Below are 17,600 nucleotides of genomic sequence, written 5' to 3'. Positions count from 1 at the left end.
ACAAATATAAGGACAAATTCCTCTGTTTTATAGAAACTACATCCAATCCGTAATCCTTTTTCAGGCAGGAATTATGGCCAAGTTGTATTCCGTACAGTAGCAGAATATTGAGTACCAAATTTTGGCACTAGCAAACCTTTGTAGCAAAACTATTTATGTCCAAAATACCAAGACGATAACCATATATACATTAATATAGATTTACTCTACTTAACTCCACATATATCACTGGATGATATATATCCCAGTGCACAGCTGTGGAGTTAAGTAGAGTAAATATACACTTACCTTTATGCACTTACTTTTTCAATGTTTAGGTTGTAGATATTATTGGTACGATTTGCGGAGGCATGATAGTTAAGACTAGATAGTCTGGCATAGAATCTTAGGACTTAAATTAGCAGAACAGTTTAAATGTTCACAAACTTAACACATTTGTCTGGTACTGTATATGAGGTACTTGGTTGTGGTAGTGAAACAATCAACAATTTCATATTTCTATGACCCTGAATTCCTTCCACACTCAGTATGGAGTACATGCCACAGCCTGCAACATGCATGACAACATAATGACATGTCTAAAGCATCCTGGATCCGATCATTAGTGTAAAATCCCAAGAGTAGTGAGTATATACGGGAATTGGAAGAACCAAGTTTCAGACCTGTCAGCCTTAGGGTGGTCTTTTCCCCAGCATTTTGCCTTCCATTTTTGCTGGTCTCGTTTTTGCTGGCGCACACTTTACCACTGCTAACAAGTGCTAAAGTGCTCGTGCTCTCTCCTTAAACATGGTAGAATTGGCTTACACTCAACTGGCACATTTACTTTACTTATAAGTCCCTAGTAAAGTGGTACTACATGTACCCAGTGCCTTTAAATCAAATGCTACTAGTGGGCCTGCATCACTGATTGTGCCTCCCACTTAAGTAGCCCTTTAAACATGTCTCAGGCCTGCCACTGCAGCCTATATGTGCAATGTAACTGCTGTGTCGACCTGGCAAAATAAATCTTTTGCCATGCCCAAACCTTCCTTTTTAATACATACTAGACACCCTTAGGGTAGGTCCCGGACAGCCCATAGAGCAGGGTGCCCTGTATTTAATAAGTGGGACATGTGCTTTTAAGTTTCTCATGTCCTGTTATTAAAAATCCCTTTAATTTGTTTTTCACTACTGCAAAGCCTTCCTGTGGTCAGCCTGAAAGTGTGCCTTTGACCTGGTCCAGAGCAACCAGATTTCCAGAGTTTGCGTTTTATGTTTTTTGGCTCCCGAAGAAAACCCCTAAAGAAGGGGACTGTGTTTGGGACTTTCAGGGAGGAAGGCGGAGATGGGAGCCAAGGTTATGTCCTGTTTATACTGCTCTGTGCCAAGAAATATTTGTAATGTACCATGTATTCTTGCCAAGTTTCTAATAAAAAATAATTTAAAAACAAATCATAACTTCGGTTCTACTTATTGGATTTTTGTTGTTTTCATCTTGTTTTATTTATGACATTTTACTCTATTTTCCCAACCTTGTGTGGGATCCTTTTTGTGGTGTGTTGTCACTGTGTTACTGTTTGAAGTGTTGCACAAATACTTTGCACATTGCCTGTGAGTTAAGCCTGACTGCTCTGTGCCAAGCTAAGTGAGGATTGAGCACAGGTTACTTTAGAGTTTGTTTGTGACTTCACCCTGAGAGGAATTGTAGTTGCTTCTTGAGAATGGTTTCACCCCAGTCAACCAGTAACCCAATTTTTTACACCACGGATTTCTGTGCACTAAGATGATAACTGCTCATCCATGTTTTCCAGTGATTGCCCATGTTAATAGTTGAGATAAGAGTAGTTCCTGACACTGGCCAATGAACATATGTACTCACCTAGTTAAAATACACTGAAACCTTCAGAGCGAGATAGAGGAAGCAATATTTTAGTTTTTGATAACAAAGACGTATGTATTTGTTTAGGGTAGGTGTGGCCAGTGTACAGGAGAGGTCCACAGGATTTACCAAGACTGGAAGGTGGTCTTAGCAGCCATGTGTCTGCCAGGTGGCCACTAGTCTCCACCAGGTCAAACAGGTACATAAGCATAGTGCTGCTGGCACTGTCATGCCATTTCACCAGCACAGCGTGCCAGCTGTGTAACTGAGCACAAACACCGCTGGCAACCATGGTGGGAGCACAGCAGATTTAGGTATGGGTGGAGCGTGTACTTCTACTTAGATGTAAATCGAGCCATAAATACATTTTGATGTTAAACTATTTCCACCCCATTTTTTTCCACTGTAGGTTAGTTATCAAACTACAAGTTATTGCCTGTGTTGCATTGTTTTAGTTCGAAAATGTTTAGTTAGGTTTTATATTTACATCACTTCCTGAATGCACTTTCATGTTTTTTCCCGGTCCATTTAGGTTCCCAGTTGTACACAAGGAAAGATGTGCCAAGTGCTGGTTGTTAGACATGTGACATTTCCCAATTCACCCGGAATGAAGCCTGTCACGCAAATACAGATTGTATTCCCTCTGCAGACATGTCCCCTATGGAGGAAGCTCTTTCTCCACACGCACACAAATCTGGGGATGATCCAGTCTCCTCCCAATCCAGAAGGGGCTCGACTGGAGTCCATGGTGGAAAAATGCCAGAGAGGAGCATGAGAGTGCCCATAAATAGTCATGCCTGTGGGCTTTCCCAAGCTTCCAAAGCAAATCACACCTCAAAATACCCACTTCCTTCCCCAGGACTAGCAACTACAACTGTTTCTACACTCATGGTGAAGAAGACCAGAGTAATAAATACATTTACACCGACCCAGAAACTCTCTGTGGATATCTTCAAAACATAAAAAGGTATATTCAGCCCCAAATGTACATTTGTGATCAACATTACAAGATTACTCAATATTTTCTAGGTGCTGATTGAAGAACTAACAGGTCAAATTAACAACACACGAACAAAACAAAGGTTCAGCAGTCTGAACCAAAAAAACATGAGAGTGAAACAACTTCTCACCACTTCCCTGTGAATCAAATATATTTTTTCTAAAGGTTGATTCTACTGTCATTTCTCCTGGTTTGATGTCGTTACCATCTCAGGTGATAATGTACCGCCATGCATGTTCACTTGGGGACAGATGTATTAAGATAGGATTCGCAAAAAGTCGTCATAATTTCTGCACTGACCATTTGTGAATTCCATGGTATTTTGCTAAATGAATTTTGTACTAATATAAAATACTGAAAGGCAGTGGGTCGCAATTTGATCTACTGCATGAATATTAATGGGATAGGTCACAAAATGCGACTGCCATTCGCTGCCATCACACAGACGGCGGGCTGCTGGGATGAGCAGACAACCATATCTATGATTGCTTTTAAATAAAGCAATCTTTTTTTAATGCAGCCCATTTTCGTTAAAGGAAAACTGAATGTTTTATAAAAGGAAGGTTTGCAAAACTATTTTTTAAGTGTAGGCAGTGGTCACAGGGTCCCTGCTTACTCCTAGAAAATGTTTTTGGACGATTCACAAAGGTAGAGGGGCCTTTTCTGGACCGCTTACCGTTTGGAAATGAGTTACCACCCTCTTTGAGGTGTTGCTAAAATATTAATATTTTGATTTGCAAAACATTAATACATACCACTTGGAATCACTATTTGGAAGGGACACCCTAAACATGCCCCTTACAAATAGCAATTCCCTATAAATTCCTAATCCCATTTAGTGATTCAGTAACATGTTACTGAATCACTAAATGGGTTTTAATACATTAGAAAAACACATTTTCATCTTGCAAACCCCGTAAATTATGCAATGGCAGGGTTTCCGACATGAAAATGAGTTAGTACATTTAGCCTTGGATGGAACCCACTCCATGGTTTTTTGGAGTCTTTTGTGCGGCTAGCAATTCTTTTCTTTTCATATTGGAAGTATGGTCTAGTCCCGCTATGTGTATTTTGTTGCATATTTGCGTGTATAGGATAAGTTTCTAATACAAATGTTCTCCGAATTCAATTCTATGTAACTTTCGGTAGCAGTTTCCAATATACACTTTTTTTAGGGGCTACAGTTAGCAGACAGGCATATAGAGCAAAATACAGCCTCAGAGCCATGATAGATGTAGCAACCAGATCCCTGGTACTTACAATGACGTCACACCAGAATTCGGCCACTTCGCCAATCCGCATGGATGTCAGCAGGACCTCCCAGATGTCCAGTTTAAACATATTTCCTATGATGATCTCCATGGGCGTGCTGGCCTGCTTGCTGTCGTCAATCACTGTGCGCTCCTCATTGCACCTTAGCGTCCGGAAATGAAATGTCACCTATCCACAAAAGCAATTGAGAGAGTCATTCTTCCTCTCTTTTTCATTCAGGTTTTTAAAGTGAAAATGGTCAGTGATCATGTTTCTGCCCAACAGTTAGGACCATGAGTGGCGGCTCGCAGGAGGGAAAAGGGATGGGCGGGGGAGGGGACGACAAAAAACATACATCATTTTTTTTTTTAGCTTACCTTTCTCGCCACTCCGATCCACTCCTCAGTCCTCCACTGCAGCCACAGGCTCCCAGACTGCCATGCATCCAATCCTAACACTGCTTTCATGCTGCTGGCAACATGAAAGCAGCGTTGGGATTGGACAGGGTGCACAACCAGGGTGCTCCGAGGCGTAGTGAGAGTCTCTGCCTGCTGTCATCGGGTTGGAGAGAGCCTAGTGCCCATGTGTGTTTGGCCGGTCCGAGACAGCCGGCCAAACATACATGCGCACTGAGGGGGAGAGCTGTGCACTCCTCCTCCATCCCTGTCATTGCCTGTGGCCCCGTCCCTTTGACAAGAAAACAATAATAAACATAGAGGCAGATTTAAGAGCCCCTACGCCTTCTTGCGCCATATTGGCATAATTTATTTTACGCTAATGTGGCCCAACAAGCCAAAATCGCTGTACCAAATTTACAAAATTACACATTACACAATGTGCCACTTTGTAACCCTTTGTGCTACATTATGTCTGTGCCAGGCATAATGCATGCAAAGGGGGCGTTCACCCGTTGGGGGGGCAGAAAAAATAGCACAAACAAATCTAAGAGATTTCTTTGCATCATTTTTTTCTGCACTTTTAACGCCTGCTCAGAGCAGGCATTTAAAGGATGGCACGCCATTGTTTACAATGGGCCTCAATGGGCTTTGTAGGATTAGCGTCAAACTTTTTTGACAATAATCCTGCAAAGCTCCGAACTAGCGTTAAAAATTCTGACGCTAGTTCCCTAACTATCACCATGGTGCGCCTTATCTTAGATACGGCGCGCACATGGTGGCGTTAGGGGGGCGCTAAGTGGGGCAAGGAAAATGGTACTGCACTGGGTGCAGCACCACTTTTCTTAAATCTGGCCCATAGTTTATTTTTGTTTTCTTGTAAAAGTATTGCAGCTGCTGCTGGCGGGGGTGACGCTCCTCCGCGATAGAAGAGGATCTGCCCCTGTGGACCACACAGGAGGCTTGGCAATAGATCTTTTAGGAGGACTATTGAATGTAAATGGCAAAAAAACTGTTCTCTTCCCTAAGTCCTGCATCACTACAAATCACAAACAAATAGCGTGCCAGAATGTTCCTTTGTCTGATAAGGTCTGTTTAGGTTTTCTGAGCTATTGTGACAACATTTACCAGGTGGCCCATTTAATGGTTCAGAACCTGGCTTAGCTTGGAGCTCAAATACTGAAGTTCTGTGAGGGTTTTATAAGGTGACCTGACATCCAGATTGTTTTTTAAGAACTTTCCTGGCTCCAAAACTTTCTGCCAAAATAAATGCATGTTTCGGTTTTTGAGAAAGGGTCGAGTAAAAGTGCATATTAATCGCAGTGCTGTGCAACCACACATGTCAACAGGCCCTCTCATCACACCAGAGACACAACTTAACTTATTTAGACTTGCCTTTGTGCTGCCTCGCCTCATTCCAGCAGAGCAGGATTAAAGAAGGAGTGAATCAGGGGTGCAAATCCCAAAACCTAGGGCCAGGCTCACCATCAGCCTGACCCTGGAGTTCTTCCCAGCAAGGGGATGAGCAAGGGGATTGTAAAAAACACCAAAAAGGCATCAGTTATATTTAACTCAAAGATCTATAACTCAGGCCCCTTCTATGCACAATTTGTGTCATCAACAATGTCAGTATTAGACTGGACACTGGGAACCATTCAGCCTGCCTTCTGCTGCCCCACACTATCCTTCTATAATTCACAACCTCTGCAGCCGGAGCAGCAGCCGTGCCACTGGAGCATCCTAAGGCCCAGGCATCCAGGTGAATTTGTTGTACCTACATACCACAGTTCAGGTGGTGCAGCTCTGCACCTTGGGCCGAAGAGCACAACCAGTCTAAGGCCTGGGACGGAAGCATGAGGTTTTCCTGACACTGGTTTGTGTGCTCAACATGCAAGAGGTACATTATTTTAAAAATATATATATCAATGCGATACAGTGTTTTATTGTTGTAATATGTGATAAATGTAAACATGAAGAAGTACCTCTTTTAATTTAAAAAAGTGAAACGTTTTATTAAATGAAAGCAACATTTCACAGGGATTTTTTAAAACTAAATAAAGATCCTCTCACAACTTCATTTTACATTTCTTTACAGCCGAACCAAACATAAAATGAATTTACTGGCTTTGTTTTTTTAACGCATTATTTTATGGCACCACAATAAAGATGGGAAAGGCAATGCAAGTGCTCAGGCGAAACTTTCATACAAGGGACTTCAATGGTAATCAAAGTATGTAATTTTGTCCTCAGGTTAAACCTGCTGTTTTTTTACCACTGCTGTTTTTTTAAACACTAGCTGATATTCGTGAATTTGTTGTAACTTTACACGGGGCACCACGCTGAGCATCGAGACGTATTCATGAATATTGCATGGTGTGAAAAAAAAATTAAGCTCATAATCTGATCCTCAAAGACCCCTGTATCACAGCCTTGGGGTCAGGGTACCTCCACCCTGATTTCTTATTCCACCTCTCATTTTCTTTTTCAGCTCCAGGTACCGTGTCTCATTACCTAAAATGGCGGCTACTACTTTCTGATCAGGTTGCGGCCAGACGATCACAGCATTCTTATTGGTGTGTTAATTCACGAATTTGCTGAAATAATCATGAAAATGTTGCAACGGATCATTGGCCCTAAACATACAAATGTTATTTCCCTTTAATATCTCAAAAACTACTGAACAGATTTACAGCAAATATACAAAAGCGTAATCTGCGTACCAGAACCTACTTTTCTGCCAAATTTGGTGTGATTCCCTGTAGCAGTTTGGGTTGTAGTTGTGGTCAAAACTCCTACGGGAATTAACATGGGAAACTAATGTTTTTTTTGCCCCCCCCCCCCTTTTTCTCAGCCCCTGCTTGGTGCGGATTACCCCGAAACTTCCCAAGCGCAACAATAATCAGCAGCACACTTTTAAAAAAAATTGTGAAGATTCATCAAACAGTGCCAAAAATATAAGCACCTTTTCTGTGGAAACATGGTCCTAACTATACCTACTGTCAACCACCAGTAGAGTGTGTGTGTGTGTGTGTGTGTGTGTGTGTGTATATATATATATATATATATATATATATATTTATTTAGGGGAGGAAGTAGCACTGGATTATGCTTTCACTGTAATCCTTCTGAGGTCAGTGATGTTCACTGCCAACATTGAGTCCTATTTCTATGCCTGCGCCAGTCCCGGTTTTTCGTTTTGAAAATCTGGTCATCCTAGGATTTCAGGATATCCATAATTTAAAAGCACGAAGGTAGTTTGCATATCATATATTTCAGTGGTTATTATTTGCATGGTTGTTGCTCAATCTAATCACCTGGTTGATGGTTGCTCTTTGATTTCGACAGCAGCTGATTCCTAGTCCAGAATCTAAGGTGGACTCTGGAAGCTGCTTACACATTGTATGGAGCTCTTGGTGCAAATGTTTCTAAAACTTGATGCAAAGAGAGGGTCTTTCTTTTATCTTCTTTTCTGGCGCTATAAACCCGTTTATGGCTCTACTTCCCAGTTTAGATTTCTTTAGAACGAGAGAGAGGAAACTTGTGTCAGGTAGGCCTGCGTCTAAGTAGATTGTTAATTCTGAGAGCATCCAAAGCCTTACATCAAGGATAGCAGTAATATCCGGTAAATCAACCAAATATGCTTATATCATCACCTCATGTGGGAGGTGTGCCCGTATTACTGTATTTAGAGATTATTACCCAAGTAATACTAAAATAAGCGGCTCATCTAGAAGGTATGCAAATATTACAGTATTTACATACTACCGCCGAGGGCGTGCTAAAATAGCGGCTCATCTGAAAGGTGTGCAGCTATTCCCGATTTACATATTACCGCCAGGGGCGTGCTAAAATAGCGACTCATCTGGGAGGTGTGCAATATTACAGTATTTATGGATCATCGCCTGGGGACTGGTAAAAAAAAAAAATAGCAGCAAAATATGAAGCAAAAAATTACTGAAACTGAACTCGCGTCATTGCCTGTTTTAGCAAATATTTTAATACAACCATATGGGGATATATGGAGACAACCAATAACTGCTAATGCCGGACAGTAGGACAATATTAGTAGCGCTATAGAGCGTGCCTTGCATTCTGGGTAATAATGTAAATTCTTCATCTGGATACTGGCCGACTATATGCTCCTGATTTTATGAGTTTCAATAAAAGGGGTATTTTTTCTCAGTGACAGAAAATCGTTGCATTATAATCTGTGTACGGAAAGTTATATTTCCACACTCACCTCTAATGCATAGTACTGTTTACATTGTATTAGCCATATACATATTCTAACAACTCAAAGAGCTCCCTGCATTGCAAAAAAAAAAACATTACTGCCCACACATGCGGGCAATAACAGCTGTTAATTTCTGCAAATACAGGCCCAGAGGATGGCCCATAAACAAGAAGGGGGAATGAAAGGCCGTTATTGCCCTGCAGGTGAAAGCATTACGGATATTAACACCCTCTTCCTGATACCCAAGCAGTGAATTCAGCTCACTGTGCGCTCCTCGGCTTCTTTTGTTTAGGGGGAATTATAGCTTCATCAACCAAAGGGACTGTCCAGCTCCCAACAGCCACACTAGGAGCCATGTTAACATTATCGCCCGTTTCTCAAGGAGTTTGCAGTGGATAATGCCCTCTGCAGAGGGTGTTAACTGCTGTTAATTGACCACCTCAAAATTATAGACCAATGCGGAGTCTTATGGTGTGTAATGAGTGGGGGCAAAAACGGTTGTTGTTCCTCAACAACATGTAGGCAATGAGGGCCATAAGCACCCATTCCTCTAAAATCCCCTACTGCAGGGTGACACAGAGGCAGGCCCGGTTCTAGCGGGTGGGCGGGGTGGGCCAGGCCCACCCAAACATGACCTTTGACCCTGCCAGAGATTCTTTCATGTCACCGAACGTTGTGACTTTTTTCACTTTGTTTACCTTAATTAATAGTCAGGGGTCATCAAGGAACCACTAGAATGCATTTTAAAGTCCATTGTGTTAATAATAGTTGTTCTAATTATGTAAAGATACGGAGAAAAATACAGTTCTTACATGATTTTCCCTATTTTTGTACTGGTTAAGACATTAAAATCTGAGGCAAGCGGCAGTGGGGAGGTGTGTGTTGGGAAGAGGTGCAGCAGGTGCATTGACACCAGGACCCAGGGCTATGAACATCCTTCTGCACCTCAATTATGGTTGTTTCCGTGTGGGTGTACTGAGAATGTTATGCAGTTTAGTCTGTGTAGGACGTACACAATCATATACTGTAGAATGGGTCATGTAATATACTACTGAGATAGTGGCAGTTCATTTTTCATTTGATGAGCAGCCATAATGTGGAATTACAGTGCCAACTGGAACATGTGCATTTGTCTGTTCACTGCAAAATGCTGTTGTAAAGTAGATAACCATTTTATCTGACTTTATTCTCACCAGTGTGGCAGGGTTACAAACATGTGTATTTCATATTCTGATATCACCGTACAGTACATTGCGAAATCCCAGGTTCTAGTAAGGCTACTTGAAAGATGCAATTTTGTGGCTATTGTGTTTTCTGCATATTTATGGATTTGCCACATTAGCCACATAATCCCCTATTTGATGCATAATCTGTAGATTTAATTAAATGTTTCTAACCCAAATGGAGCAAACGTTGCTAAAAATACTGCAGCATGTGTTGCTGCTTAGTTGAAGGCCCTTTGGAAGGGCTCACTGGCTACTAGCGATAACAAGTGTACAAAAAAATGACAAAGTAATGAAGTAACACTATCACAAAATGTGCCTCATTAAGTCGTATTATTTGTCTTTTCTTGCGGAATAATTTAGTCAACCCTGCCACATAATTTGGTCCTCCCCACTGCATTCTTTCAGGGGTCCTGTTTATAGCGTTCCTTATCTTCACATGTACTAGTAATGGGTCTGATCAAAATTCAATTCAATAAAAATCTACAAAGAGTTATGCAGTGTGGCATGATATGCACATTATTTCCTGGAGGCTAATTAGGTAAACGCACCTCAGTACTAAATAATTAATTCCACAGGAACATTTTAAAATTGATATTGCTAAAGTTTTACCACAAACAAAGTTTGATTTTCAGATAAATGGATAATCTCAGCGTACACAGCAGTATATACTTTATACAGCTATGTTAAAACCAAATATGTACAATTTTTAGGACATTTCATCTGTTCTATTTGGTCACATTTCCTAAATAGTGTTTATTTACTTTTTACATTTCACTGGATAGCACTAGGTTTGATAAGGTTCGCTGTTACGTTGAGAGGTTGCACAACTGATAATTCATGCGCAGAAGCTGCATATCGTATTGTCCTTCAACCTTCAGGCCTCAAATTTGCATCACATACAGATTCAGAAAATATGTGCTGTCTGTTTGTCTCAAAGAAACTATTGTGTCATTTTATCAATATCATTTTGCACACTCATTCATTGTTTGAAGAATGCATAGCACACCATACACAAAAAGACCCACCACTTGCATAAACACCATGTTTATACCCATACACAGACCACATAAACACACTAATGCTGGGCTCAAATGAATGCTGCACACAGAAATCAATCAATCAATCAATCAAAAAATGTATAAAGCGCGCTACTCACCCGTGAGGGTCTCAAGGTGCTTTGTGGGGGGGTGGGGGGGGCAGGAGGGTCACTGTTCGAACAGCCATGTTTTGAGATTTTTTCTGAAGAGCAGGAGGTCTTTGGTAATGCAGAGGTTGGTGGGGAGGGAGTTCCAGGTTTTGGGGGCGAGGTAGGAGAAGGACCTGCCTCCTGTGGTGGTGCGTTGGATGCGGGGGACTGTTGCTAGGGCGAGGTTGGCTGATCGGAGGTTGCGGTGGGAGTGTGAAAGTTCACTCTTTCGTTAAGGTATGTCAGGCCGGTGTTGTGGAAGGATTTGTGTGCGTGGATGAGGATCTTGAATGTGATTCTCTTGTTTATGAGGAGCCAGTGAAGGGTTTTGAGGTGTGGTGAGATTCGTTCGTGGCGGGGGAGGCCAAGGACAAGGCGCTCTGCTGTGTTCTGGATTCTCTGGAGTTTGCATGTGAGTTTGAGTGTGGTGCCGGCGTAGAGGGCGTTACCGTAGTCTAGTCTGCTGCTGATGAGTGCATGGGTGACTGTCTTCCTGGTCTCTGGGGGAATCCATTTGAAGGATTTTTTTAGAGTGCGGAGTGTGAGGAAGCAGGAGGAGGTAAGAGCATTGATTTGCTGTGTCATGGAGAGGGAGAGGTCCAGGATGATGCCGAGGTTGCGTGCGTGGTTTGCGGGGGGTGGGTGCAGGTCCTAGGGGGGTGGGCCACCAGGAGTCGTCCCATATGGTTTTGTTGGGGCCAAAGATGATAATCTCAGTTTTGTTGGAGTTAAGCTTGAGGTGGTTAGTTGTCATCCAGTTGGCGGTGTTGAGGAGAGCTGCGTGTAGGTCGGTTTTGGCGGTGGTGGGGTTGCGGGTGAGGGAGAAGATGAGTTGGGTGTCATCTGCATAGGAGAGGATAGTGATTCCGTGTGATCGGAGGATGTTGGCTAGGGGGATCATGTAAATGTTGAAGAGTGTGGGGCTGAGAGAGGACCCTTGGGGGACTCCGCAGATGATCTTGGTGGTGGTGGAGTGGAAAGGTGGGAGGCGCACTTACTGGGTCCGGTCAGTGAGGAAGGAGGTGAGCCAGTCTAAGGCTTTGTGGCAAATTCCTATGTTGTGGAGGCGTGTGTGGAGTGTGTGGTGGCAGACTGTGTCAATGGCTGTGGAGAGGTCTAGAAGGATGAGTGCGACGGTCTCGCCTTTGTCGACTTTGGTCCTAATGTCATCAGTGCATGCGATGAGAGTGGTTTCCGTGCTGTGGTTCTTGCGGAACCTGGATTGTGAGGGGTCGAGAGTGTTGTTTTCTTCGAGGTAGTGGGACAGACGGGTGTTGACTAGTTTCTCAGCGACCTTGGCGGGGAAGGGGAGGAGGAAGATGGGGCGATAGTTGGAGAGGATCTCTGGGGCGGCTTTGTTTTTTTTTAGGAGAGCTGTGATTTCTGCGTGCTTCCATGGGTCTGGGTAGGTGGCGTCGTCGAAGGAGGAGTAGATTATGTCGCGGAGTATGGGGGCGATGGTTGGGCTGGTTTTGTTGTAGATGCGATGTGGGCAGGGGTCGGAGGGGGATCCGGAGCGGATGGAATTCATGGTTTTTTCAGTTTCTTCGTGTGTGGTGGTGGCCCGGGTAGTGAGTGTGGTGGGGGATCATAAGTGGGGGTTGAGTTGGGTGAGTGAGGGGTGTGTGTGGTGGGTGTGTGTGGTATGAAGCTGTTGTGGATGTCCAGGATTTTGTGGTGGAAGTGGTTGGAGAGGGCGTCACATAGGGGCTGTGTGTGTGAAGGGTCTATGTTGCTGGCTTTGGGTTTGGCATTAATGATGGTGAAGAGTTCTTTGCTGTTTTGAGAGTTGTTGTCAAGGCGTGTCTTGTAGTGGTCTCTTTTGGCAGTGCGTCTGAGTTGGTGATGGGTGCGAATGGTGGCTTTGAGGGTGGAGATGTTGGTTGTAGAGGGTTCTTATCGCCATATTTTCTCCGCTTGGCGGCATTTGCGCTTGGAGTCTTGGAGTTCGGGGGTGAACCATGGGGCGTTCTTGATGTTGAGGGTGGCGATCTGTTTTCTGAGGGGGGCTAGTGTGTCTGCGCAGGTGGTGATCCATTTTGAGAGGTTGTGGGCTCCTGCGTTGGGGTCGTTGGTGTGGAGGGGGGGTTGTGAGCCAGTTGAGAGTTCAGACGTTCTGTGGGGATCTTGTCCCACATGCGGTAGGGTGTGGTGTGTTGATGGTGGTGTGTGGGGGGTTTGGCGAAGGAGAAGTGGACGCAGTGGTGGTCAGTCCAGAGGAGTTCGGTGTGTGGGTGTAGGCTATGTGTTGGCCTGAGGTGAAAATTGCGTCGAGCCTGTGTCCTGCTGAGTGGGTGGGTGCGGTGACTAGTTGTTTGAGTCCGAGGTTGGTGAGGTTGTCTATGAGGGATGTTGAGTTGTGGTCTTGTAGGTTCTCCAAGTGAAAGTTGAAATCACCGATGAGGATGTAGTCTGTGGAGGTGAGGGCGTGCGAGCTGATGGTGTCAGCGAGGGTGTCGCAGAAGGCGGGGCATGGTCCTGGTGGTCTGTAGATTAGTGTACCTCTGAGGGTGGAGTTGTTGTTAATGTGGATTAGGAAGTGCATGTGTTCTGTGTTGTCAATAGTGTCTTGGGAGTTGGTGGTGACTTTAATGGTGTCCCTGTGTAGGATGGCGATGCCACCCCCTGGCCTGTTGAAGCGGTCTTTGGGTTGGAGTTTGCGTTGGCTTCCAAAAATGGGGGGAGGGAAGGAGTGGCAGCTGGGAGGAGGGAGGGCTGGACGAATGGGAAGGATGGTGGGGTGGGGCCGCAGGGGATGGCAGTGGCGGGAAAAAAGAAAGAAACGGAGGTGAGGAGGAGGGGGGAGGCGGGAGGGGCCGCAGGGGACGCAGTGGCTGGGGAGCTGGAACGGAGCAGAGACAACAATGGGGACAGAACAGTGAGGTGGAGGAGGGAGGCAGGAGGGGCCGCAGGGGACGCAGAGGCTGGGGAGCTGGAACGGAGCAGAGACAACAATGGGGACAGAACAGTGAGGTGGTGGTGCTGGGCGTCGGAGCGGGGAGCGACCTGCCTGCTAATGCAGGGTCAAGGGTTAGTCCTCGTTACCGCTCTGTGGCTTCCATAAATGGGGGGAGGGAGGGAGTGGCTGCTGGGAGGAGGGAGGGCTGGACGAATGGGAAGGCTGGGGGAGTGGTGCCGCAGGGGATGGCAGCGGCGGGAAAAAAGAAAGAAACAGAGGTGAGGAGGAGGGGTAGGTGGGAGGGGCCGCAGGGGACGCAGCGGCTGGGGAGCTGGAACGGAGCAGAGACAACAATGGGGACAGAACGGTGAAGTGGAGGAGGGAGGCGGGAGGGGACGCAGGGGACGCAGCGGCTGGGGAGCTGGAATGGAGGAGAGACAAGAATGGGGACGGAACGCGGAAACACCTACACCAGAATGGCCATGCCCCCACACACTCACAAAATCACCACAGGCATGCACAAACATACAGTACTCACTCAAACTCTGTATGTACATTTGTAGATCTCATATACTAGAGATACACAAGCACAAAATTTCACTATTCGGACACAGGGCCTCACAAACTGCAAGCCCAACAAGCTCTCAATGCTTTCCTCCCTTTCTTGAATCTACTATATATATATATATATATATATATATATATATATATATATATCACAATGACCAATGAATGATGGACAGCCTAAAATGGAACACTGAGAAGACTGAAGTTGTGATCTTTAATGAGGGATCGTGCAACTACACTGGCGGCCAACAGAGCTAGTACCTACTACCACTCCTATCACCCATGCCAAGAACCTCAGGATCGTCACTGGCTGCAAACTCAACATGACATCCCAAATAATTGCTGTCACCACCTCATGCTTCCAGACCGTGAAGACACATATCCAACCTCACCTCAAGGTGCTACTCTGGTGCAGTTATTGCCACTATTTGTGAAGTGGTGCATGATTATACTGGAGCTTTTCCAGTACTTCATGAAATGTCTTCATGAGTTGTTATAGTGATTGCAACTGCAGCCTATGAGAGCACCTTTTCAACACTATCTCCAGTCCTCACATCTTACCGGAGCACAACAAGTGCAAACAGATTTTGACCAGTCTAGTGCATGAGATGGGGCTCATAGCAAACTTATGTATGGATGGGTTAGTAAGAGAGTTTTCAAAGCACAACAGGGCCTATATTACAGATAAGGAGCACTGCCCCTGTGTGCATCACTGTACACCTTTAAACAGGACAGAAAGGAACCCATGCCTGCCCTGGGGTCACTGCCTTCAGTAAAATACAGGATGGCTGTTAATAAGTATAGAAGTCACATGTTTCACAATGCAGGTGTTGTGCTGCCTGCCATTTAAAGAGGGGAGAGGGATTGCCTTGCAGGAAGGTGCAGTTAGTGCCTGCACCTGCTTGTAGTGTGATGTCTGGGAGGTCCATGATAGCCCCTTGACAACCCCAGAAAGCTGACTTAAGGAGGCACACAGCCTGTGCACCACTTTTTTGTGGCATATTGCCAGTGCATATCCTGAGAGTCCATTTGCCCCTGAACCCACATCCTTGATATGAGGCGGGAGCAGAGGCAAAGCCATTCCCTCATGCTCCCATGAAAATGAAGAAATGGGTTCTGAAAATAGGGATGGCTCGACATGTGCGCCAGCGCTGTCAGTATTACAGAAGGGGCTGCACAAGCAGTCACGCTCTGAAAATAGCAATGTGCCCCTGGGTGTACAAAGCAGGCTGATGTGCCCTCGAGGCTCTCTGTGTGATACGCCCCAGAAGGTTGCCGCTTTGACTGCAATTACCAGTTTTACAATTGCCAGGCATGGAAACTGCTCTCAGGTTTGTAGATAACTGCTTTCTTTTGTTTCAAAACTGTTGCTGTTTTTAAAAATGTTAAAAACAATTATGAATGAAAGCAGAAGAATCACATGAAAATAAACGATTAAAAGGATCACGGTGTGCAAGAAAATATGTAATAGGCAAATTGCAAGGAGTAAATAGCCACTCTTCCTAATGCAAAGATGCAAAGGTTGGGTGTGGTTACAGGGACCTCCTTACATTTGAACTACTAGTACAATTCGCTTTATATCCAGGTGTTTGTGTTGAAGCCTGGCCTGCTGCAAATTATGAGGACTGGGCTTTACGAGCATAGGCATCAGCTTTTACTTTCAGATAACTCTCCACATGCTCTGCTTGACTGTTTGGAAGAAAATATAATGTAAATCTAGCTCTTGTAGGCTTTTTCCAGAATTGCCAAAAATTGCCACACATTGGCCCACCTAAACACACCTTTGGCCCATCTAGACACAAATTCCTGGAACTGGGCCTGCAGAGAGATCAGCAACATCCTTTCCTGTTTTGTGCCACTGCTGCGGGTTTTAACTGAGTTAACACTGGAGGGTAACAGCAGTATTTCATTCACGCATTCTAAGTATCCCGGTTGGCTGGGTCAGCATTTCAAAAACGGTAACATTAAACTAATAGAGCTTAACTATTATCAAATTCCAATTGTACTCATGAATCAGATGTTCTATGTTTGCTGGTAAGACGGTTACACAATTTAATACCCATTGTTGGTGATTGGTAAGTGAAGGACCGGGAGAACAGAACTGTTCTTTCTTTACACTGGATGACCTATTTAATGCTGGTGGGGTCGCAGTAAGCCGGTCGCATGCCAGGTCCGTCTGCCTGACTTTGCCCCAGACCTAATGGCCGTTCAGAGGCAGGTACCACGCACAAGACCCGCGTGCTTCCTCTCAGAGCACAGCTTCTAAACAGGTGGTACTGCTCCGGAAGTACCTGCCATAGAGCGCGGGTAACTGCCTTTTGACCGGCTCTGTGGTCTTGTCTATCCCTTTACTATCTACTCAGTGTATTTCTTACAAAACTCCACATAATGGTCATGTTAATAAACATCATTACGATAGGATGGCCTGAGCCAAACCAATGAGAACTGTAGGACATCCTAGCCCAGTGGGGATTTTCTGAGGGACATTGACTGAAGGGGCTATAAAAAGGGGCGAATGGCACCAAATTAAAAAGGTTTTAGGAGTTCCACTCACTTTTGACCCAGTGATGAAATTGGGCATCTCTCCTGTGCCGCCATGTTGAATGGCCTTCTTCACCCCCTCCACGTTCAGCAGCATGGCGTCCTCCATCTCGGTAGCGACCAGAGAAGAGCGTCTGCACTGCTGCAGTTGTCGCGTTCAAAGGATTACACAGATAATCTGTTTCAAATCAGCCGGTTTAACCTTCACACATTTAACTAGAAAGTGTTGGGCGGTCTGAATCCCAGGAGGTGTAAAACTAGTACACGGCATATGGTATTAAATAACACAAGATACTCGTCTGTGGTCGTTTTCCAGAAACTTTAAACTGATGATATGTGACAAATACATATGGGCCGTTTTTTTTGCTGCGTGGATAATAGGGAATGAAAAAGAACGATTTGCTCAAGGGTCAAATAGATATCAGATTTTTTGTTGCTATGTT

General features: G+C 44.6%; 1 protein-coding gene across 2 annotated transcripts in view; it reads right to left on the bottom strand.

Moving 5' to 3' along the window:
* The window catches only part of AIPL1 (aryl hydrocarbon receptor interacting protein like 1), a 286,910-nt gene extending 269,605 nt beyond the window's left edge, over positions 1-17,305 (bottom strand). For both annotated transcript variants that reach the window (XM_069227003.1, XM_069227002.1), the window contains exons 1-2: positions 17,171-17,305; positions 4,119-4,298 (exon numbers count right to left, since the gene is read on the bottom strand). In XM_069227003.1, the coding sequence (XP_069083104.1) occupies positions 4,119-4,298; positions 17,171-17,266 (276 nt within the window). In that variant the 5' untranslated portion in view covers positions 17,267-17,305. The remainder of the gene's footprint in view (positions 1-4,118; positions 4,299-17,170) is intronic.
* Positions 17,306-17,600: the final 295 nt, after the last annotated feature.

Source organism: Pleurodeles waltl, chromosome 3_2 (genome assembly GCF_031143425.1).
Source record: "Pleurodeles waltl isolate 20211129_DDA chromosome 3_2, aPleWal1.hap1.20221129, whole genome shotgun sequence".
Lineage (NCBI taxonomy): Eukaryota > Metazoa > Chordata > Amphibia > Caudata > Salamandridae > Pleurodeles > Pleurodeles waltl.
This window is presented reverse-complemented; position numbering and strand designations above follow the sequence as displayed.